This window comes from Neovison vison, chromosome 5, assembly GCF_020171115.1.
Source record: "Neovison vison isolate M4711 chromosome 5, ASM_NN_V1, whole genome shotgun sequence".
Classification (NCBI taxonomy): Eukaryota; Metazoa; Chordata; class Mammalia; order Carnivora; family Mustelidae; genus Neogale; species Neogale vison.
This window is the reverse complement of record NC_058095.1, coordinates 137,107,905-137,132,140: the sequence shown is the minus strand read 5'-3', so window position 1 is coordinate 137,132,140 and position 24,236 is coordinate 137,107,905. Positions and strand designations below refer to the sequence as shown.

Genomic DNA, 24,236 nt, shown 5'->3' with positions numbered 1-24,236 from the left:
TAGATAAGAACTCTGGGGATTCAGCTAATTTCACACAATAATCAACAAAAAAAAAGTTGCTTGGCTAGTCTTACAGAGAACTGACTTTTGCTCTGAGGACTAAGATAAAATTTCAAGGACCACTTGAGTAACAGAACTGAAATTCTTCACATTAAGAGCAATGCTTTTGTGAAGAATGTTTTCCTTCCTTAAGTTAATAATAACAATATGAGCCAAGGGAAAGCCCTGATGTTGGTATTGTCCTTATTAAGATCATACTGTTAGTCAAAGACCTTTTTCAAAGCATTATGAAAAAAAAAAACCCACCAAACTTTGTTTTTTAAAAATTTGTTTGTTTTTAGCTATCTAGACAGCATTTGTAGTTCCAGCGCTTGCAGGGATGACTTGATTCACCAAGGCAGTGTGACTTAAAGGCAAGACACTCGAAAGATGACTAGTACTACAAGGTCTTATAAAAGAGACAAGAAGGATATAATTTTGATGGCTGGCCTATCTGTGTTTTCTGTAGCAAATAGAGCATTAGTTTTCTTTTTCTGAAAACATTTACTGCATACCTGCTGGGTGCCAAACACTGCATTTCAGGCTGAGACTGTGCATAAAATAAGACAAGCCCTCACCCTCATAAGTCATATGTCCAGCCTCTGCTATAAAGAAATACCATTCATAGAATGTTGTAAATTTGCACTATAGCTGGTTTCCAGTGGCTGGGTTGAAATGCTAATTATTTTCCTTTTGTCCACTGGAAATCTGCAGGCTATATTCTCATGAGCATCGCCTATGTGCCCCCCTGAACATTAAATGGTAAAAAAGGATCACCAAGAGCCAAAGCCTGGCGTCTCTTTCCCAGAACTAACTTGATATGCACTGTAACCCCTGTCTTGAGAACTGAGAGTGGGCCAGATGGGTCATAGCAGCATATCCACGCAGTGGTGGGTAAGTAAGCTGGGTTTTGAAAACCAGAAGAAGGGAGGGTTGAGGGCATAGTCAAGTGATGCAATGAAGCCTAGACACTAAAAATGTGACATTAACAGGGATTCCTGGGAATCAGCAACAGCCTAGGGGTTGGTCTGTGAAGAAGCTGGAAGGTGTGCAAAGCTCTGTTGGAATCAGGTACATCAAGTACATCAAAATCAAAGAGCAGCAATAACCAGGAAGTCAAAGAATTAATTCCTGGATGCAGAGGTTGTTGTACATTGTTCCATTCGTACACGTATGTAACAGTAACTGTCAGGAGTGCCATCTCTAAGTACAATGGACAAGAAGAATCACATATTTCAATAGTACATATATATAAAATAAAAATATATCAAATGTGAATATAAAATATTATATATGAACATATATGTATGCCTACATACATATATACATATGCAGTAAAATAAATAAAATATATATTATCTCTAAAAGTATATACACACATATATGTCTATGTAAGTGTACATACGTCCATGTAAGTATGTGTGTATACATACTTTTAGGTGCGGAAATACAGACAAACTCACCTGTCTGAAGTCGAATAAACAGTTTGTATGTATTTTCCGGAGATATTCTCCTGATATCCATCCTTCAGTGATTTACTAGAAACAAACACACATGGACATGTGAGAATTGGGCTATATCCATAGTCTTGTTGTACACACTGATATGCAGGTGACAAAGCACACCACCTCCTCATGCAGCCTTATTATTCTTCTCTGTGATGTTACCAACATCATGTACTAATGTCTTTTTTTTTTTAAGTACAGAGAAGGTCTAACACATAAGCCACCTCCAAGATGACGTAAGTTGACATACCAACTGAAGTAAACAGAGAACAGGGCAAGAGCACAGGGACAAGGGTGAATGGGATAAGAAGTTACTGTTTCTCATGAAATTTATACTTGCCCCTCCCTTGTTCATTTACGAAAAGAAAGCCACATGTAATCTAACAGAGAAAAGGAAATACACAAAGCACGAACCAGTATAAGCACCCACAAACATCACCATTCAGGTAGGGAAGCAGAGACTCGTAGGTAGAAATGTTGTTTTTACTTGAAAACACCCAAAAAAGAATGGTCGAGAATGAAAGCAAAAAAAAAAAAAGTAATTTTAAGTCTCTTTGTTCCATTTCTCAGACTGCCCCAGTTTGTAAATGTCAGTCTTTCCGGGAGACAAACGGAATCTGGCAATGCACTAACCAGCTGGCCGCTCATAATTGCTTCCCAGTACTTGTGCTACCTGGAGTATATTACGCCTGGAAGCAATACATTACTGTTACTTCATCCAGTGAGTGGTAATTTCACAACCTTCCCCTGAAATTTGTAAATAGCAAATCTCTCTCTCCCTTCAAACTGCCCACAGGCAGACTGTTGTCAGAATACATAACCCACAATGCTAAGTAAGAGTTTGCACACATTTGTGCAACATACATACATATATTATTACTCCCATTTTATTGATGAGGAAACTGAGATGTGAAGAAATTAAGTATCTTTTGCCAAGACTACATGGTTAGTAAATGATAGAGATTCAATCCCAAATCTGATGCCAGGATCTCCACACTATACCGCAACATCAGTGTACAATTTAGAGAGAATTAGATTCGACAGAAGAATCAAACTTGAAGCTACATTTTCCAAGGTAACTTATGTGTGCTTTGAAAAACCTTTTTTGGAAAATTGTCCACTTTCTGACATATAATGAAGTTCCTTGAATCCTTTCAGGGAGCCCTCTCCACAGATGCTCTCCCTTCTTTGAAATGGGCTCTGGTTAACACATATGTCACATAGATCATATTTGTAGTCCCCATCAGTATATTATCCCACAGTTAGGCTAATTCTTATTTTTGAACTCCTTAAAATGGAATGAGTTATGAATTAATGACCTTGTTTGATGTTTTCCTCAACATTCATCACCCCAAGCAGGTTTTTGAAGATACCAATTCTCTGTAATTTGAGCCAGAGTGTATCTCCTAAAAGTAATACCCCCTATTTCAGATTGGAAGTAAACAAGAGGAGATAGAACTAGAGTTATTTAATTAAAGTGGGACTTAAAATTACCATAGAAATAATGGAGTCATTTTGTATTGCATGATTTTATAAAGCTTGTTATAGACAAATAGTTACATACAATTATGTGAGAACTGACAAATGGTTTTCCTATTATGCATACAGTTGTTATATTCAAGTATTTGGTTCAACCAATGACTATTTATGATTATTTGCCAAAAACTTAACACTGGAGCTATTATAAAGAATTATATACCTAGAACTTAATACACTCTAAAATGGTCTTCTATTTGAAAAAAAAAAAAAAAGCTTACTCCAAAATAATAGCATCTCTTCTTACACACAGATTATTTCAAAATTGGAATAAATGGAGCAAAATATTTTAAATAAATTTCCAGTACCTGTTCTCCACATATGTCCTTGTATACACAAAGGTATCCTTTGGTCCTGCATGCCTGGTTTCAGCATTGAAGCTGCAATATGAACCATTTATTTAATGTTTAAAGTTCAGTTACAAGGATAACAAAAATAATTAGGCTGTTATCCAATTCAGTGCAAACAAACAGTGCTTATATATTCCTTTTAAATTATAACTTTTGAAATGTAATTGTTAAAAGGGTATTAACCCACTTCTGCAAAATGTCTGCATATCTCCTATTTTATTCTTAGCTTCCACTGTCTTGGGCCTACTTCCAGAATGCTATGAAAATTGGTCACTCAGAATATCTGCTGTAGAGCATGAAGATTATTCGAAGTATCTGTATCATACATTTTGGTGTTTGTTTCCCGGGTGTTTCATTGATATTTCCAAACCATCTCTTTCCCCTCAAACCTCAAAAAGTTGACCTTAATGAACTAACATGATAACATCCATTTTAATGAAAACTTTAAATCTACCTAGAGAGTAAAAATTTCAGGGGAAAATCACACATTTGCATTTTCCTATCCAGATATCAAAACTTCCCAATGACTAAGTTTCTGACTTAATGCCTTTGTGTGAAGCGGTTTACATACAGCCACTGATAAAATTAGAAACTTAAGCATTTCAAAGGAGGGGTCAGGTTATGTATAAGATGATTTTTAAAAACAGGAGAGTAGACCTGTCATTTGTTTTATATTTGGCTACAGTACCTGAGATTCTTCCTGGCTTCATACGAATGGGCAGGAGTTCCAGTGAGCTGGTCATTCAAAGCATCCGTGGATCCATTGACTTGGCCATCTAGCCTGGGAAAGCAAACGCGAATTTTTGGCATTTTGAAGGCCACTTAGAAGTTTTCTGTTTTTTTTTTAAATTTGTTCAATTAACATTCTTTACATACAGTAAACCTCACTATATTTTTCTGGCTTCTGTGCAGATACATGAATAGAATTATTCTCCACAGCAACCACTGTCTTACCTTTAAGAATAATCCTCAGGCATGTGTCATATTTTCTAACACTAGGACAGAATACCTTTTCACCAAGGGCAAAAACCATCTGAAATTGGTTCCAGTAACATTGTCACACCAGCAGTGCCACTGTAGAAAGCTTCTCTTGTGTATCTTGAGCTTATCAACTTGATGAAAATTATCCAGGGATTGCTTTTAGAAATTACAGTTTCCATCTTGTTTTTAATGGAAAGCAATATTTTGAGGATTACAGAACCCTGACCTAGATTTCAGTTAACTAAAACATGTCACTATGCTTAACAAATTGTAGGCATATTTTCTTTTTCCTCTGGAACAGAGGAAAATTTTAAAGCAGGAATAGCTTTAGAATTTTAGCCACTTTTCTCCCTGCAATTTAGTAAACTCTGATATAGAAGAGATATGAAAACCAAGAGGATAGTTTTGATCTTAATCAAGCCTTATCATTTTTAAACATGCTGTTCCTTCCATTCCCACAGAGCTCTTGAAGAAGAGGAAAACATTTGTTCACATATTATCTCTGGCATACAGAAGATCATCTTCAAGTTTTAGGATGGATGTTTCACAAAACATACAGCTACATTAAAATGATACTAAGTAATGAGAAGGTAGAATTTACATTAGAAGATTTTCTAACCTGATTATTAGAATATGTCATTCCAGGAATTATTAACCTAACTAGCAGTTGTTTGGAAACATTCAAATCATATCATATACAAAGCAAAACCCAATTTTAACAGATAAACTGCTTCAAAGAATAAAGGTTGTCCGTGAGTTTGAAATGTGTTTGTACCATCCTTGGCAGGATAAAATCGAGTATCACCAGTTAGCAAAATCAGCAAATAAGAAAGGAAAGTAATCTGCAAACAGTATTGCTATGGATTGAATTGTCTCCCCCCAAAATTCATATGTTGGAACCCTAATGCTCAATGTGATTTGCAGACAGAGCCTATAAGAAGGTAAAAAAGGTTAAGTGAGGTCATGGGAGGGGCCATAGGACTTGTGTCCTTTTAAGCAGAGGACGTGACAGGAGAGATCTGCGTGTGTTTGTACAAATACAGAGGAGAGGCCATGCAAGGCTGTGGGAATGTGACCATCTGCAGGCCAAGGAGAAAGGCCAAACCTGATAGCACGTTGACCTTGGACTTCTAGCCTCCAGAGTTGTGAGAAAATAAATTTCTGTTGTTTAAGCCACTTGGTCTGTGGTATTTTTGTTATGGCAGCCCAGACAGAGTGATAATATGAGTAGCATTTCCTAGTTGTGTTTATGAGATTAATAACAATGCCTAAGTGAAGATTTAATTTTTATAATTGTGAATAAAACCCAAACACTAGTAAACTAATTTGAAATGTGGAACAACAAACTCTTTGATGGATTTTGCTCTGCCACTAGGTTTGGAAGATGACAGATTAATTTAAAAAAGAGAGAGATCTTTTATTCTCGAGTAACTTTGAATGTGTAGACTTCATTTGTAGTTGATCCATTTTTCCACTGATGTCCTTTCTCAGTTCCAGAATCAGAACCAGGATATACCTTTCACAAAATCATCATTTCTCTCTAGTGTTCTAGGGTCTGTGATTGTTGCCAAGTCTTTCTTTGCTCTTCGTGAGATGGTGATAGATGTTACACAGGAAATTCTATCTTGATGCCAATAAGTGGTGATCTATTTTTTTTTGTATTATTATTTAGAACCATAGAAATAGTTAGAAAATACTTTGGCAACCAGTGAAATCACCTGTAGTGTTTTTATTAACGCTACTGGGTCTTACCACCAGGTATTCTGGTTTAATTAGCTTGAATAGCAGCTTAGGTACTGGGATTCTTTTAAGCCTCTCCGGTGAGTCTCACACATAAGTGAAGGTTGAAAACCAACACCTGAGAGGTTGGGCAGCCCAACATCTTACCAAAAAGAGCACTGGTTCTCAAAGTGTGATCCCTGGGTCAGCAGGTGGTTGTGACAGGCACTGAAGTTTGGGAAACGGTACAAATCAAGTATTTGTCTCAGATGCCTTGAATAATCTCCATAAAGGAGAACTCATGACTCCAATGTTTGTTGTTAAAAAACAGTTTTATGATTAAGAATATATTCTTCATTGAAAAAAAATTGTTGAATTATAACTTCCAATTAATGGTCATAGTTTTGTCTCAATTAAATAACAACTCTACAAAATATAAACTCAAACACTGCATAGGATCTTACAGAATTCTTAATGAAATTGCTCTTGAGAAAATGTTTCCTGCAGTGGAAATTCACCCTGAAAATTTACCTATCTGGAACCCTCATGGATTGCCGATGAGAGTATAAAATTTTACAGCTGATCTGAAAAACAGTCTGGCGGTTCCTAAGATAGTTAAACACAGATTTACTATACAATCTAGCAATTCTACTCCTAAATATATATCCAAGAAAAATGAAAAGATACCCCCCCTGAAAAAGCTATGTATACAGCATTGTTCACAATAGTTAAATACAACCCCAAAGTCAGAAACAATTCAAATGCCCATCAATTGATGAAGGAACAAAATGTTGTTTAGCCATAGAGTGGAATAAGTACCATTTGGGAATAAAAAGACAAGTACTGATATATGTTATAATACGGATGAATCTTGAAAACATTACAAAAAGTGAAAGAAGCCAGTCATAAAGGACTACATATTGTATGATTCCATTTATATGAAGTGTTCAGTATAGGCAATTCACAGAGACAGAAAGTAGATTAGCAGTCACCTAGTATGAAAGGTTGGGGAGAAAATGATGTGTGACTGCTAACGATATGGGGTTTCTTTTTGAGGTGACAAATATGTTCTAAAATGGACTGTGGTGATGGTTGCACAGCTGCATGCATATACTGATTAGAAACATATATTTACTCGTACATCCAATTACTATACAAAGTGAATGCATTCCTAAAGTGAATCAAGTCTGTTTAGCACATTGGCCCAAGACTCTTATTTAGATTTCCATCGTCTTACTAGATTAAACTTGGCAGCCTGACGTTAACTACCATAAAACAATTTCAACAGATAAACATCTATGCCCTTACGAACTTTATAAATCTCTTTTGCATAAAGAATAAAATTCTTATTAAAAGCCCACTATTTTGTATCATATGTGTTAGTATTTACTTCTACAAAATGTCAAGGTCTTAAGCTCTTGTATAAATTTCAAATTTTAAATATTTTTTTTTAAAAAGTACTATTGTAAAAATTGTAAGAGAGGATTTGCTGCCCTAAAACTTGGATTCATCCTACCTCTCTGACTTAGTAACCTTCCACACTTAGTCAAGTCTCTTACTCTCTGTGAGTTTTCTCAAATTTTTTTCTATTCGAGATTTACCCATTCACCCATTGTGACAGTCCTTTGTGCAGTCAGAATCCATTCCATGGGCATAAGAGTTGGGCCTAGAGATTTCTTCTTTCCACTCTTTTCAGGGTGAAAATTTTTATTATGATAGTTGTGTCAGTGCCAGGGTGGGAGTGACATTTTCCATTTAATTTTTAGATAGCAGAACCATGAGAAATTGTACACATACAGGATAGTGATAGACCTGAAGGAGAATAAACACCACCTGAAAACAGAATTCAGGAATCAACAATGTCTTGTAATGGTGGTGTTAAGGCATCTGGATGTAGACACCGATTGTGCTGATTCCCATCTCTCTGGGGAAAGAGTGGGTGTGTTTGTACATGTTTCTGTCATCATTGGATTATGGAAAGCAGGAGACACAGATGAAATTGCTGGAAAGGAAAGGAGACTGTGCACCTTATTTTCAACCATGCTGTTTTCCCTCTACGCACCATCTTTAATGCAGATGGCCAAACCCATACTGCCTTGCTTTAGGAGGCCAAACAGACCACGGAAAGCTAAAGTAAGCTCCAGGTATGAGGAGGCAGAAACTGAGAGGCAGCAAAGAATCTTGGTTATCGAACAGATACAGAGTAGAGAATAAGGAAGCCAACAGGCAGAAGGAAGACTGGGAGAAAAACTGGGATGAGCCAAAATTCAGGGAGTAGCTGAGTTACAGTAATGATAAGGAACTCGGGTTAGTGTTCAGGGATTCCTGATGGAATGTTCTCTGGCCAAGAAGGAACAACCTTCCAGTTCAGGTCTCTACGAGACCTGGGCATGCTACCATTCCTGCTCTCGAAGTTCCATATAATTTCATTTATTCATTAATCCTTCTAATAAAACCCATTTTGTGAAAAAGCCACACTGAAATTGGACCATCTTTCAAATCATATTAAATGAGACATTCCTTAAGCATACATGATCATTTACTTGTAATTTTTTTTTTACCTTGATCACTTCCATATAATACTCAAATTATCTGGAAGACTGGTTAATTTTAAGCCAATCCTATTCTCAAAATAACGGATGTTTTTCTAAGATAAACAGATCCTACTGAAAATTTACCCTCCCTCATTTTATCAAAGGCTTTTTTGTGATCACAAGAAGACAAGGCAGAAGATGATGTAGGGAATTAAGGGACAGAAGGAAACTATCCATTAGATGCAGTCTTTTGTAGACATTATGGGGAAAAAATGACCCAGATCTTTTTTGCTTTTCCACTCTCCACACAATATTGGCAATATCATTTCTTTGCATAAAAAATTTTTACTAGAAAAGACAACTGCCCCTTACAAAGGTAAAAAATAAGAACCTATAGGTTTTGGGTCTCCTATATGTGTGTGGGAGGATTACAAAACATGGGAAAAAAAATTTAATTCTTTCTTAAACAGTCTGTAACAACAATGAAGTATACTTTCCCTTTAAAAAAAAAAAAGTACAACAGTTTTAATGCCATTATACTCTGTGGTGTAAAGAAATTTCAAAACTAAGTCCTATCTTGTAGCTGTGATGAATTTGTACATTCTTTTAGCACTAGGTATCCAAGGAAGAGAGTCCCAGAGTGCTTTCTGCACCACTGAAAAACTACCAAGCAACAAAAAGTAAAAATAAATCTTCACAGCCCAAGTGCAGAGCTTTGAATTTCCATGAAGACTTTAACATGAAGGAATTGAATAGAAGGCTCTTTGACAGAAATTCCAACAGAATTTGAATTTTGTTAACTTTTTTCCATATCAACTATTAAGTACCCTGTATATTCATTTTTGTATTTCAGTAGCATTTATAACTAAATACCATGATATAACTCCTCAGCAAATCTTCTAAGATTAAATATTATATAATTTATGTAGACTTATATGGGATTGATAACAAAAAAGTAAATTATAATAACTCTTACCTTCCATTTTTTTTTTTAGGCACATTAGAATTTACTTCAGTTACATTTTTTAGGTCTTGGTCTCTATAGGAGAAAAATATATATAATTAACATGTATAATATATATGTATAAATATAAAATATGTATATTATATGGGACATTGGAAATCTGACATTGAGTTAATCTATACAACTCATTTATAAAACCATTGATTACGCATGATAGAGAAATAAAGAACTAATGCTTAGTAGTTTTAAGAAATCTAGTATGAAAATAGACAACCAATTTATAGTCCCATTCAGTTAACATTTAATGATTATTAACTTTGTGTCACAAAGTACTAACTATGTATTTTCACATGGATAATTTCATTCAGCTCTCACAAAATCCTGCAGGACAGCATCTGGGGCTCAGGAAGGCTAAGAGAATTTTCCAAGGTCAATTAACTAATTTGTAAAACAGTCAAGATTTGAGGCCAAGCCACCTGCCCATCTGAAATCACTTCTTGGATATTTAATTAGAGTCTTCATTCCAGCTTTGTAGATCACAGAAACATGAAACCCAAAATTTTAGTAAACAATTCACAATGTGGAGAATAAATGGGACAATCAGATTCTTGAATCTTGAGCTACAGTAATGATCTGATATACTTTCATGATATACAATATCCTCTAGTATGTTGTTTATACATTAGTTATTCATATATTTGGTTACAAGACTGGTGGTTCTTGATTTTTTTTTTTCCCCATGAGTTTGGAAAAGCCTTTGTCCTGAACCCGACGGATGAGGAGGCTTTTAGGAGTCAAAACAATGAAGTCATCTCTTTCCCTATTTCCTTGTTAATCAACCTTCCTAATCTTCTTTTTGTAAACTAGACTAATCATACCTAATTTCATCGGGTTGTGGTGAGAATGAATGAACTAATGTAAATAAGAGTCATGGCACAATGCCCCCAGTCATGGGTGAACGGAATAAGCCTGAGTAAATAATTACTAGAAGTTCAGTGACACAGCAGTAGGCACCATTGATTCCAATATTTTGACGGACTACCTTTCCATTTTTACTTCCGCTCTAATTTTTTTCACCTTTTTAATTAGCACTAGTTTTCATAAATCTCCCTTCTCATGATTATAAATAGTAGATTTAAATAAGATTATTATACATGGAATCAGAGTATGGATTATCACTCCTGAAATTAATATTGATAAGGATGAAAAATACTATAAAAAGTTCTTACAGTGTAACAAGATGTAATGCTCTTTTTACATAACCTCCAAACCATCAATAATTGATCAATCTGTAAATTAGGCAGCATTCCATAGCCACACTTAAAGTTCACATTTAAAATACTAGCTGCATAATTTTGAAAATGTAGAAATTAGATTATTTTTTCATGCGAATTACAGTCAGGAAAACATGCTAATTAATACATGTCAAAAGCACAAGATTTCAGAAGTAGCTCAGAAGTGTTGCAATCTTTTGATGCTGCAGTCTGAATGATGTAAAATTCAGAACTTACTCCTTCAACATAACTGCTAGAATCATGTAAGGAAACCTCCCAGATCACATTGCTCAAATTTGGAAATGGAGACAAAAGGCTTTGATGGTCCTTGGCCTCAGACTATTAAAGCTACCTCCGTGGCCCCAGGGACCACTGTACTATTTTAATAACCTGGCATTAAGTGGTCCTCCTTTTATCATTTTAAAATAATACTTTACTAAATACTTGGGGGATAGTGAAATAAAATGGAAAAAATGAACCATAATGTTATATAATCCACTCTCTTAGGAGTGCCAACTGGGATGGTTGGCAGTAGTAAATAGTGAGATCACCAGAACTATGAATCTTGGAGGAATTAGAATGTTGTCCTAGCAAATGATTCTCCTTCCACTACTAACCTAGGATGAACTGAGTGCCATTTTTTAAGGACCCTGGTGGTTTTCACTACAACATGGGAGTAGGGCCTCATTACCATGGCCTTACATGGCCTTGTACATGGAAGCTTCTCCTAACATACTGAAATAGGAAATTAAGCTTAAATTCTCTTTTTCTACTTCCCCAGGGGAAATCTTTAACTACCTTACCTAGCTCTGGGAAAAGATATTAAAGGGGCCCCAAGGGGAAGACATTAGACTCTGAACCTTTAAGGCAGTCAGCTCTACCCACATCTAGACACAGTGTGCACCATGACCTTGTAGAAAAAGATCAGTAAAGGCAGTGATGGATATTTCATCTCCATTGGTGTCAGTCACCCGGAACCTGCCTTACCTCACCCCCAAATTACATATATTTCTTTTTTATATATAGCTCTCAACTCTGGCTTTGTTTCCTTGTTTTGGGATGTTGTTACGGGCCAAATTGTGTTCTCCCACCAAATTCGTATGTTGAAGTCCTAATGCTAGTATGGTCAGAAAGCGACCTTCTTTAGAGATAGTCTTCACACAGGTCATCAAGTTCAAATGAGGTCATTGGAGTGGGCCTTAATCCAGTTGGACTGGTGTCTTTACAAGAAGAGGAAGTTTGGTTGAAGACACACACAGATGAAAGACAACATGAAGATACAGGATAAAGGCAATCCTCAAAAAGCCAAGGAGAAAAACACAAGAGTCTTCTTTCTCAATCTTCAGAAGGACCCAGTCCTACAGACATCTTATTCTTGGACTTTCAGCCTCTAGCACTGTGAGAAAATTTCTATTTTAAGCCATTATGTCTGTGATATGTGTTATGACAACCCTAGAAAACCAACGGAGATCTGCTTCTGCCCTCACAACACAATTACATTTAGCTTGTTAGTCTGATCCTGGACATCCTCCCTTTTGCTGGTACTTTCCATTTGTTCCTGGCTGCTGCAGATACTGGATCTTTGTGTATCCTCTCACCCTTGCCTCAGGACCCAAGCCTTTTTGGATCCCAGCTATCATGAGGGAGAGCAGGAATGAGTTTGGACCTGAGGAAGAATAAGAAGTTAGCAGATCTAATAACTACAAGTCGGTAACTCAAAATGGGAACCTATGCACATCTTCAAAGAAGCATGCTCCCAAAATGATGTAATTACGAACCATCAAGTAAGCCATATTATTAGTGGTTTCATAGAATTTTTGGTGTTTTTATTAAACAGCATCACATATCAAGTTTGATAGAGTGAATTATAAGATTTTATTCTGAATAATCTATACCAATATTTAAAGCAAGATGAAAAGTTCCAGATTATGAAAAGCAAGGAATGTGTATTTGCTGTGGTTGTTCACCCTGACTGATGTCATCAGCTAGATCTGAAGATCCAATAAAAGAAGTTCAGATTGTCCATAAACTGCTCAAGTTGAAGGATATAAAAATAAATTTTTTTATTAGCGCCAAGGAAAGCTCTCTGTGGATACAACGAGAAATGGAATTAGCGCCAAGGAAAGCGCCAAGGAAAGCTCTCTGTGGATACAACGAGAAATGCTAAAAAGAAATTTTAACCTTTGCAATGAAAAAGATTTTTTTAATGTAGATTTGGAAATTGGGGGGAGGGGGACTGAGTCCTCTGTTATGTAGTGTCACAGCACAGCTTTTGAATATAAGCCATCTATCCTTGCTATCGTAATGGGTTTTCCACTGTCTCATTAAGGACGATGACATGTCCCTTACAGATCAGATTAATAAAAAAATAGGTATTACTATGTCTGGTATTACACAACTTCTCCAGAGATCAGCTCTGCCTGAGAGAAAGTTAACCGCTCACTCACGGCTGCTCTTCCTCTCTCATGAGGCTGTGGGAGGTATTTATTAAAAGCTGCAATATGTTTCTCTCTCTACAGCTTACTTAAATTGCTTTTGTAGAGTACCAAACACATTGGCAAAATTAAGAGCCTCCATATAAAAAATTTACTAGGGCAGTTCTTTTGTGCCAAGAACTAAATCTTAGGCATTAAGCTTTAGTTCAAAGGGAACATTTGGCTCTCTGAAAGGAGTATAGAATACAGTGAGATAACTGGTATAATTCTTCGGTTCTGTTGACACAGCAAAATGGGCTCAATTTTTATATAGTTCTTTTCAATGAGAGAGGCTTTAATATTTTATATTTAAGAAATTAACATGTCCATAGAGAAATTGGACAACATAGGTATTTTAAATATAAGATGTAACCAAGAATTTTAGTGACTCTAATTCACCATGGCTGATTGAGATTATGCCATGAGCAAGAGTTAAGTCATTGGCTTAAGCAAGCAGACCAATCACAAGATATCAGATTCCTTCAATCTGATTTCACTTCTGGGGGGCTCAGAATGGTAGACCTGGAAAGCAATAAGCTTTAGTAGCTGGATGATCAAAGGTCCTCTATTAGTTTGAGATTTTGACCTTTGATTCACAAAGTATTTGTTAAGCACCTAACTGGGAGCAAGCATTAAATTCTGCATTGCAAATAAAGAAGGGAGTAAGACAGACCCAATTCTTGGAGATGATTAAATAATAATTCCCTCTATGAGACAAAAGCCATGGGACAGGATGTTCAGAGAGCTTGAGAATTTCTAGAAGAAGCACCTGAGACAGGGGTGGTGGGTCCAGGGGACCTCCCAGAGCTAAGTAAGAGACAACTATTTTGAGACCTAAGGGATAAGTAAAAGTTAGTGCAATCTAGATGAAGGATGGGTGGAGTTTGCTGGTGGGGGGAGCATGATGGGAGGTAGGCGTGGGAAAACCCGTGGAGGCAGGATAAGGTAGACTGGAAACCATGTTAAGGAGTATGGTCATTGTCCAATGGTAATGGAAAGCCTCTGGATTTGCTCAGAATGACATGATCAGATGTGTGTTGTCAATGGATTGAAGATCAGGAGGCAAAACTGACAGCAGAGGGACCAATTAGGAGACCGATGTTCAATCCGGTTATGGTAGTATCAGGGAAGATCAAGTGTCTTAGTTCCTGAGAAAGAAGCATCCAAAATAGCCTACTGATTACGTGGGGAATGAAGAACTGGAAAGAGTTGAGGTTTTCCCTACCCCCCAGCTTTCTTTCTTGAGCAGCTATTTGAGAAATCTGCATCAAGAAGATAGCAAGCACCTCTTCTCTTGTTGGAATACTGAAACTTAAGAGGTGTATGTTTTAGCCAATAGGAAGCCCTTAAAATATGGAAGTGCAATAATACAAATACTTCAGAATATTTTTTCACTTCAGATGAAGGATGCCTTTTCTAACTGTAAAGGCCTAAATGGCACTAGCTGCTTTTCAATCTTCATTTGGGAGCAGCAGTTTATAGGTTACAGATAATTGAATGTCTTCCTTTTATGTTGGTTCACGAAAATGTGAAACTGTCCCTGCTAAAAGACTTGTAGTTTCTCCCTGAATAAATGAAAATTCTGTGCACATCTGCATTTGTTCAAGTTGTTGTGTTCCTAGAAGGAGCTCAGGGATACCTGCTTACATTCAGATCGATGACCAAAGTTTATTCTGCCTCTAACTGTGAATTAAATATACAGCTGCTGGAAATGTCAGCAAAATCACATAAAAAGGACTCTGATTCACTGCTGTTCTACTATTAAATAATCAGTGCTCCTGTCACATTGAATTGGATGTAAAAGTGCCTGTGGCTGTTAATCCTCTGGGAGACCCTTTAAAAGGCCCCTCTCCCTCCCTCTCACCCCATCCTCCCCCAGCCCTGCTAAAATCAAGTGGGTACGATAGATACATTATAGTTGCAGGTGGCTGTGCCAATTGAATGAAGTCACTTTTTTCAAATATGCAGCTTTCCTGTTCATCTGTTCTGCTCTAATTCTTGAACAACCCGGCTGGTCATCATTAAATCTGGTGTCACCCCTAAAGAACAGTGAGACATTGCTTAGGTTCCATTCATGGATTCATGGCTGCCTTCAAGATTTTAAAATTTCCTTTTCTTAGGAATCTCATCCATATAAGGAAAATTCTTTCTATAGAAATTGTTCTAGAAGTTGCTGAAATACGAACTACCTTTTTATAAAATTAGTGTCTTCTAATAAACAAAAGGGAAAGAAACACTTACAAGAAAGTTGCCATTGTCTGTCCACAAAGCACATTTGCCAGACATAGGGAGAGAAGGAAGGGAAAGTGAGATAAAGGGGAAAGTGTGTGTGTGTGTGTGTGTGTGTGTGTGTGTATGTGTGTGTGTTAGAGACAGATTTTGTGTCTAACATTTTGTGGAATCTGAGGGAAGAGTTGGCTACAGTAATCACTGTTAGTGACTCTGCATGTGGTTAGTAAACCTAACCACTTCCAACATGGTGGGGAACCTCCTCATACTGTTATTAATGAAAAGAAAAATCTGTCCCCACCAAAACCACTATGAAGAAATGGTTTTACTTAACAAAGATATTTCCATACAATTCTCAGTAGCAGGGTCAGCGGAAGTCTGCTGTCATTTCAGCTATCAGGAAACCTCTACGAGACTACTTTCTCTCCTCCCTGTCACTCTTGTGATAACTTGCTAGAGTAATTGTTTCTAATTGTAGTCCTTTGGCTGCAGAGTGGGAGGTGGGGGCTTAGAAGGGAAGAGACTGTGGGGAATATGAAGGGTGGACAGAAAAAGAGGGTCTGAACTGTTTTGGCCACAGATTTTTTTTTGTTCTTCTTCTAGACAGTGACATCAAAAAGGTGTAAGTTTAGATGTTTAGATCTGGGATGTGTTTTCTTTCTTAATAAGGTCGTTTAATGGCTTTGAGCTACAGTTTCCTCTTCTATAAAACAGGGTTTGTGAATAAATTTCTCTTGGGTAGTTGTAGGAATTAAATGTATAGAAATTGCCAGTCACACAAGAGGTGCTCAATAAATGCTACTCTCAGTAGGGATGGCTCTTCAAACCTCTTCATGCCCGCCTACTCCAAAGACCCCAGCAGCACAGTGATAAAAACATACAAACAGAAATGGCAAAATCATGCACGAATGTAGACAACAAACTAGGAGATAGAAGAGCTGAGCCAGTGAGTGTGTATTAAAAGGTCTTCTTTCTCCCAGCGGGTCTGCAGCACTTTTCCCTAGATTAACTTGCTTTCTGAGCCTAGAATATTGAGACTATAGTTCTCAGCTCTGTGTTTATCATGATAACATTGTGGACAATTTGAATTTGAATTTCTAATATAATGTACTCTGTGGCATTAGCTAATATTATCTTATTAGCGTATATTATCTTATTGTTTATTAATAAAGGACTTTAGGTAAAAGATGTCACGTAAAGATAGTAAATTGTAAGATATTTGTAGAACTCAAACTGGAAGTTCACAGACAAAATCTGCTGTAATATTTTGTGAGCCCACACAGACAGTGAACCTGTGATTTTGAGGACCCTAAATATCCTTTCTGATGCTCTACAGTCATCCTTATGAGCCACCAGTTTGGTTCAATTCCTCAAAATACTTTTTCTCCCGATTTAACACTCCATTTGCTACAGACAGGGAACACTAAGTTGTCTTACTGCAAATAAAAAGTTAAAACTGAGTCAAGAGTGGTTTGATTGTTGATTCCAGAAGAATGCGACATGTTTCCTTGCTGACAGGAGAAACATGAGTTATAATTGTGTCTTCACTTGAACACTAAAGAAAGAGAAAAGAAAAACTCTCTTTTTTTGGGAGAGAAGGAAACAAAATTCCTAACCAGAACGTTGAGACCTATCAAGATACTTAGGCAAAGTTATTTACCGCTCAGGGTTTCTGAGAGCTGAAGATTTCACTTTAATGAGATTGTCCAAGCCTTCACTGTTTGAAAGAGGAAAAAAAAAGTTCAGATTAGGGATAGGTTTTTTTTTGGTTGGGCTAGATCAATAAAGCAACATTATAAATCCCCTCCACCCAGGGGCAACAGACAGATGAAAACATGAAATGACTGCTTTTATCTGATTACTTCTGACGACTTCTGGCCACTGCAGGATTCACTTTGATGAGGTTATCCAGATCCTGGTTTCTTTAAATAGAAAAATAAAAGGTGAGCAGGTTAATGATAAAGTTCTTTTGGCAGGAGCATTCAGGTTACAAATCTGCTTGAAATAACAATAAAACAAAACATTCTTCCTGACCAAAGCACAAAAATGAATATAGATCTGTTACCTCCGATTGTTGGTGAGAGTTTCAGGATTCACTCTGATGAGCTTATCAAGATCTTGATTTCTTTAAGTAGAAAAAAATTTAAAGAAGTTTGTGTTAGAGAAAATGCAGGTTCAAGTTGGCTGGAATTAGAAGAAAAGATTAGCTATCTTATCGTTCAGTATGATACATACTGGCATAGAACAGCCTTGAAATAAATTTTCTAGCTAATCTAGGGGGACAAATTATGCTGGATTAGAAGAGAAGCTGTTCTGACTTTACATACTTCATAGCCAGAGCACATGCACAAGGGCACGTTGGCAGGCATTCACAGCAAACATCTGGTGATTAACAACTTAGCACTCTGCAGTGTTTTAGCATTATGAAGATACATGCTGATTTTCATGTCCTTTTCCTTGTTATTTTTAAGATCCTATTCACCAACTAAAGATATTTTTTTAATAAGCTCTAAAATTGGGATTATACTTAGCCTAAGGCTTGGCATGGAGAATCCCAGCAATCCATTAAATTGGTGACTTTTTTCCTTTACAATAACTAAAAAACTGAATTAAACGCAGCTGCTCATGGTCAAATGACTTACAGACTCTGAAGACTGTCCACTTCCTACTGTAAGCCCCACCAGTTCCTTTTCTCAGTCATGAACAGTATTTCTTCCTACATAGTTTGCTGCCATTCACTGCCTCAGTATAATATCTTGTTTTAAGTGATGATTTTTCAAAGTGTTCCCTTAAACCCCTTTTTAATATTTATTCTGGGAAATAAAATAGCCTGTTTTGGCAAGAAATTGCAGGACTGAGAACACTGGCTTTTCCGTACCCTCTTGGACAACATACTGCCTGTCTCCCCTCTCCCACCCCCTCAGCAGCCCTTTCTCCTTATAGAAAAATAAGAGACATTTTACCCATCAAAAAGATCGAAACAAAGTTAAGAACTGAAGGGAAGGCATTTAGAGCTTCATCCCCAAAAAATTCTAAGGAAAGTTCTGCATTTCCCTCCCTCAGCCCTAATGTTTCCCTAGAATGTCTTCCCAGCTCCTGGCTTCACTCAGTTTCTTCTCAGATTTTCATGGTAGATAGAAAGCTGCTAATTGAATATTTACTATTTTGAATTATCTCCAATAATAGTATTAGCAATTAAAGATAATCAGTTGGTGTCTACAAATACTATTAAAGGAATGATAACATATGACAGCTATCCAAAATACAATTTCCTTGCATGAGCTGACTGCAAATCTTATAAAGCTCACCTGTGCCTAAAAGACAATAACCTCTGAAGTGAGGTTATTGTATACCTCTAACTAAAGTAACATTGTATGTTAACTATACTGGAGTTAAAATAAAATAAAGTGAGGTTAATTTCATATATTAGAAGAAAAAGTATTCAAAGGTCACAGTCTTTTAACATATAAATTAATCACAATATTTCTTAGTATAACTGCATGTAATATTCATGTACTAGCAAAATTAGAATAAGCTGCACACACAACCATGAGAACTTCCATTTTCACTGTTCTGATGAGCACAGAAAATCTGATTTATCTAACAGCCTGGACAGTGATATTCAAATTACTGTTTCATAAAGCCCATTAAGAAACACATTTTGCATCACAGCCCAATACTCTCTTTTCAGACAGACAGACAGACAGAAGCAAACACAAATTTCATTAAATATCACCTTTACTACATAGGAACACTCATATTCTCCCCTCTATTTAATTAATTTAACTGAAAAAAAAAAGCTGACTGCCACTTACTACATTAATTACGAGACCCTTTAACGGGTTTTGACCTATAGTTTGATAAATCCTAGCTTAGAAAATATAGAAATAGATGCTATGTTTTATCACTACTCCTAAAAAGATAGCACGGCGTTTTTAACAAAATAAAGATCTTGGTGTCAGTTCTGAATTGCCTTGATTGATAGCATCATGTGGTTTATCTCAATGAACTAAAAATAACAAATGTATAGACCTTATTTTTTTTTTTTAAGGCCCTGGATCCCTGCATACAAAGGAATCTTATATCTAAAGTTTATCCAGGAAATGTAACATTCTTCCTACTCAAGTGACTGCTTTCATTTGTTTTGCTTCAAGGATGTAGTAAAGAGACATATCCAAATATTTAGCCATTATTACCTCCATGTAGTTGAAGAGTTGTAAAGTTTGCAGTCATTTGCACATTTGTGCCATTGTCATGTATGAAGTCATATTTCAAGAGACTCTGAAGAAAAGTAAAGGACATCTCTGGGCTATCCCATGGCAAGAGCAACAATCCTAGCTTTATAAGTCTTTATTTCCATAGGTTCTTAATTAACTTTGATTTATTTGAAGATCAAAGTTTGTGTCTGTGATTTCGAGACCAGGAGTTGGTCTGGGAGTGAGAAGAACTCATAGGAGACTGTGAGATTTTTGTTCCTGGCCTCACTATTCTCACCTGTTAAAATAAGGAGATCAGACCATTTCTAAGAATCCACCCATCCCTAACATCTACTCCTAGGAATCTATGGATATGAAGCTGACTGCCTGTCATGTTTACTATACTAGCTAGTCAATGTCACCTTTTCTTTTTAAATGCAATGTCCTGACAATGCATTCTATATTCAGCAAGCAGAATATGAGTGCTCCAAAATGTAATATATTAAATTGACAACCTATTATTCTCTTGGAGTAACATCTCTGTGCCCCCAGTACATAATTAGCTTTAATCTATGATAATTGCCTGCTGTTAATAAGATTGAGTATGTCTACCGAATTCTCTTTTTGGCGTCCATGGCCTATAATTATACCTAATGTGCAACTAATGATACCTAGTTGTAAGCTTCAAACCCAGTAGGTGCTCGGTAATTATTCTCTGCCTAGCATATCACAGAACTACTACCAGTCTTCCACCAGTTTTCTCTGTGATCCTGGTCAGATCACTTAGCCTTTGTGAGTCTGCTTCCTCTTCTGGAAATGGAATAGATTTGCCTGGAACAGCAGTTTTCAAAACTATTCAAACTAACAGGGCTGGGAGTTCTCTCAGCTTCCTTCCTTCATCTCTAAAATCTAGCAATTTTATATGTACCAGCGAAACTCAATAAGGGAAATCATGAGAACATTCTTAAGTGACATGTGTATATATGTATATATATTATATGTGACATATATAATCTTATATATTGTGTATATTATCTATATACTCCTTTAGTGTGAAACAGTATTAAAAATCCTCATGTACCCAGAGAAAACACGAGTTTTATCATCTTAGAGACACCACCTAAAGAAATAACAAATTTAGGCCCATAACTTGGCTGGAAGCATCAAATGATCTAAGGAACAATATGGCTCATAAAATTTCTGCTGACTACCAGAGAATACTCCCTAAAAATGAAGTGCATGGTATTGCTGATGATGAATCTCATAAAATGTTCTGGTCTTTATAAACATGAACTATTATTAATACATTTTCATCAGTTCCAGAGACAAAGGGAAGTCACTACCGTATTATTTTCTCCAGCTATCGCTCTTTCTGGCTAGTAACAAATAGATATTTGTTTCCAGGAACATATAAAAATTGTGATGGCTTTTTAAGATCTATATGCAGTTTGTGCACAGAATAACTATAAACCACTTACGTTCGTACTGTACTTAAAGAGGAAAAAAAAAAGCTAAAACAAACAAACAAACAAACAAATAACATCTTTCTCTTACCCAGCCATGTTTTTGACAGCTTTGGGGCTTACATTGATAAGTTCGTCAAGACCTTCTTTCCTGCTAAAACAAAATAAAAGTTCAAATTCAGCTAGAAATCTGCAAATTTTATGACTGACATTTTTTCTTTTGATACATGTGGATTAATACAATGGGAGCCTAGATAAAAAGTAATGCTTGCCAAGTTTCTACTTGACGAAGTTTTTAAAAATCCTCAAAAAAACCTACTGAGGTAGATATCACCATCCTCCCATTACAAATAAGAAATTGAGCTTCATGGAATTTAAGGCTCTTTGGGGGCAAGTAGGAAGAAGTAAGAGGTAATGAACCAGGTTTGGAAACATAGCAACTCGACCCCAACCCTCACACTCCTTTCCACTATCCTCTTCCCTCTATGCTCACAGTAATTCCTTATATCTGCACCATGTTTTGCTCCATCATCATAGTAATCCTGAGAGAGGTACCTTGCAGTTACTCTGGCATGCTTTTCTTGACCTTTGACCCCAGATACAAGGAGTTTTACCTCCTCAAGAAGACAGAACTACAGTCAATGTCATGCAAAAATATGGTTAAGTATAAGAATGCTATGTCACCAATTTTCTTGAGTCATTTAAAAACTAATCCTTGGGTTTGTGGAGAAGAGAAAGTCAATATTCTTTGGTTTATCTACTTTTATGAACAAATGATTTATTAACTATAAATTTACGGTAATGCTATGATTGTGTCAAAGTGGACTTCTTAAGTAGGGATTATACAGCATTCACTTTAATATTGTAATGAAATAAATTGAAACAATGAAAAAAGAAGAGTCCATCCAGCATCACTACACATCAACAAATCAATCTGTTCTCATTTTTTTCATGTTCCCTTTCAGAATGCCCTTAGCCAAATGATTGATCTTATTTTTTTGGCAGAAATTGGAGACTTGCTCAGGAGTCTTCAATAATCTTGATATATCTACCTTGTGTTTGCTGAGGCAATATGTTTGGATCCTTAAAAAATTATGCCAAGTTGCAACAGCTGGTAAAATAATTCAAAATCAATAATTATCTATACATTCTTTTCAACTTTAATATGACATTAAGAGAAACTATTGCTAACTTAAAACTTCATCAGGAGTGTCTCGGTGGCTCAGTTGGTTAAGCATCTGCCTTCAGCTTAGATCTTGATCCCACAGTCCTGGCACTGAATCCTGCATTGGGCTCCTTGCTCAGTGGAGAGTCTGCTTCTCCCACTGCCTGCCACTCCCCCTGCTTGTGCTCAATCTCTCTCTGACAAATAAATAAACAAAATCTTAAAAAAAAAAAAAAAATCTTCATTACTTGAATTCCTTTTAGCCCTACATAAAAGCAGGTGGCTATGAATTCATATCTTATATCATTATGTATATATGAAAATTTAATTTAGTTTTATTCTTGTTTCTTTCAAGACAACCCCAAATTTAAGTTGCTCTTAATCTTCTTATTTTCCATATCATATTTTGCATTCAGGACATTTTGAGAGGTTGTAACGAACAAGAGAAAAATACAAAATTGTTTATTATTTACATGTACTCCTTGCTTTCCTCTCTAAAAAAATAACAAAAACAGGGGCGCCTGGGTGGCTCAGTGTGTTAAGCCTCTGCCTTCAGCTCAGGTCATGATCTCAGTGTTCTGGGATTGAGCCCCATATCAGGCTCTCTGCTTGGCAGGGAGCCTGCTGCCCCCGCCTGCCTCTCTGTCTACTTGTGATCTCTCTGTCAAATAAATAAATAAAATATTTTTTAAAAATAACAAAAACAAGCAAACAAGCAAACAAAACAACAAAACTTGGGACTTCTAAAAAATAGTTATTTCCTAATTCCGAAGTGTGCAGGTAATATATATGATGTGAATGTGTAACACTGAGGCTACTCTAGGATAATAATTAAATCACTTCAGAATTGCACTTCATGCAAGGCTAAATCAGAACAAGAAGACTTTTGGATTACATAAGTTACTTTTATTCTAAGCACCCAAACAGGCAATCATACATTTAAAGAGACTTTCCTATTATCACAATAGGCTTTCATACCAACGCTAACCCCAAAGGCCTAAACAAGTTGTCTAATTGGATATGCATTATTATTAGACACTATGTCATGCATCCTGAAGAGTAAAAAGGCCAGAAAGGTTTGTATCACTTAAGGAATCTTTAGAATTAACTTGTAAACAATTTTATCATGCACATATCCTTTCATATAAATTATTATGTTGAACTATTATGCTGAAATAAATGATGTTGAAATCCCAAGCATGGAACACAAACCCATACTGATGAGAGATATTTTAAGAAATTCTTTATCCGGGGCGCCTGGGTGGCTCAGTGGGGTAAGCCACTGCCTTCGGCTCAGGTCATGATCTCGGGGTCCTGGGATCAAGTCCCGCATCGGGCTCTCTGCTCAGCAGGGAGCCTACTTCCCTCTCTCTCTCTCTCTCTCTCTCTGCCTGCCTCTCCATCTACTTGTGATCTCTCTCTGTCAAATAAATAAATAAAATCTTTAAAAAAAAAAAAAAAGAAATTCTTTATCCTCCATTGAAGCCCACAGTCTGGGAGGCCTGAGCAAGGACATGAACACTAGGTTTATGACACAAAGCTGTTGATTCTGGGTCCCATCACTGGTTGCCTTGATGGTAGAACAGTAAATTACATTTTTTAAAATTAATTTATTTATTTTCAGCATAGCAGTATTCATTATTTTTTCACCACACCCAGTGCTCCATACAATCCGTGCCCTCTATAATACCCACCACCTGGTACCCCAACATCCCATCCCCCCGCCACTTCAAACCCCTCAGATTGTTTTTCAGAGTCCATAGTCCCTCATGATTCACCTCCCCTTCCAATTTCCCCCAACTCCCTT

The 24,236-nt window shown here is 36.5% G+C and overlaps 1 protein-coding gene across 5 annotated transcripts in view; it reads right to left on the bottom strand.

The window, feature by feature from the left end:
- The window catches only part of SCEL (sciellin), a 106,679-nt gene that overhangs the window by 7,244 nt on the left and 75,199 nt on the right, over positions 1-24,236 (bottom strand). For 4 of the 5 annotated variants that reach the window (XM_044249922.1, XM_044249918.1, XM_044249920.1 and 1 more), the window contains 8 exons: positions 21,356-21,418; positions 17,671-17,730; positions 17,468-17,527; positions 17,266-17,322; positions 9,641-9,703; positions 4,119-4,211; positions 3,389-3,460; positions 1,503-1,577 (listed from right to left, as the gene is read on the bottom strand). In XM_044249922.1, coding sequence (XP_044105857.1) covers positions 1,503-1,577; positions 3,389-3,460; positions 4,119-4,211; positions 9,641-9,703; positions 17,266-17,322; positions 17,468-17,527; positions 17,671-17,730; positions 21,356-21,418 — 543 coding nt within the window. The remainder of the gene's footprint in view (positions 1-1,502; positions 1,578-3,388; positions 3,461-4,118; positions 4,212-9,640; positions 9,704-17,265; positions 17,323-17,467; positions 17,528-17,670; positions 17,731-21,355; positions 21,419-24,236) is intronic. The other variant, XM_044249919.1, reaches the window with a different exon arrangement.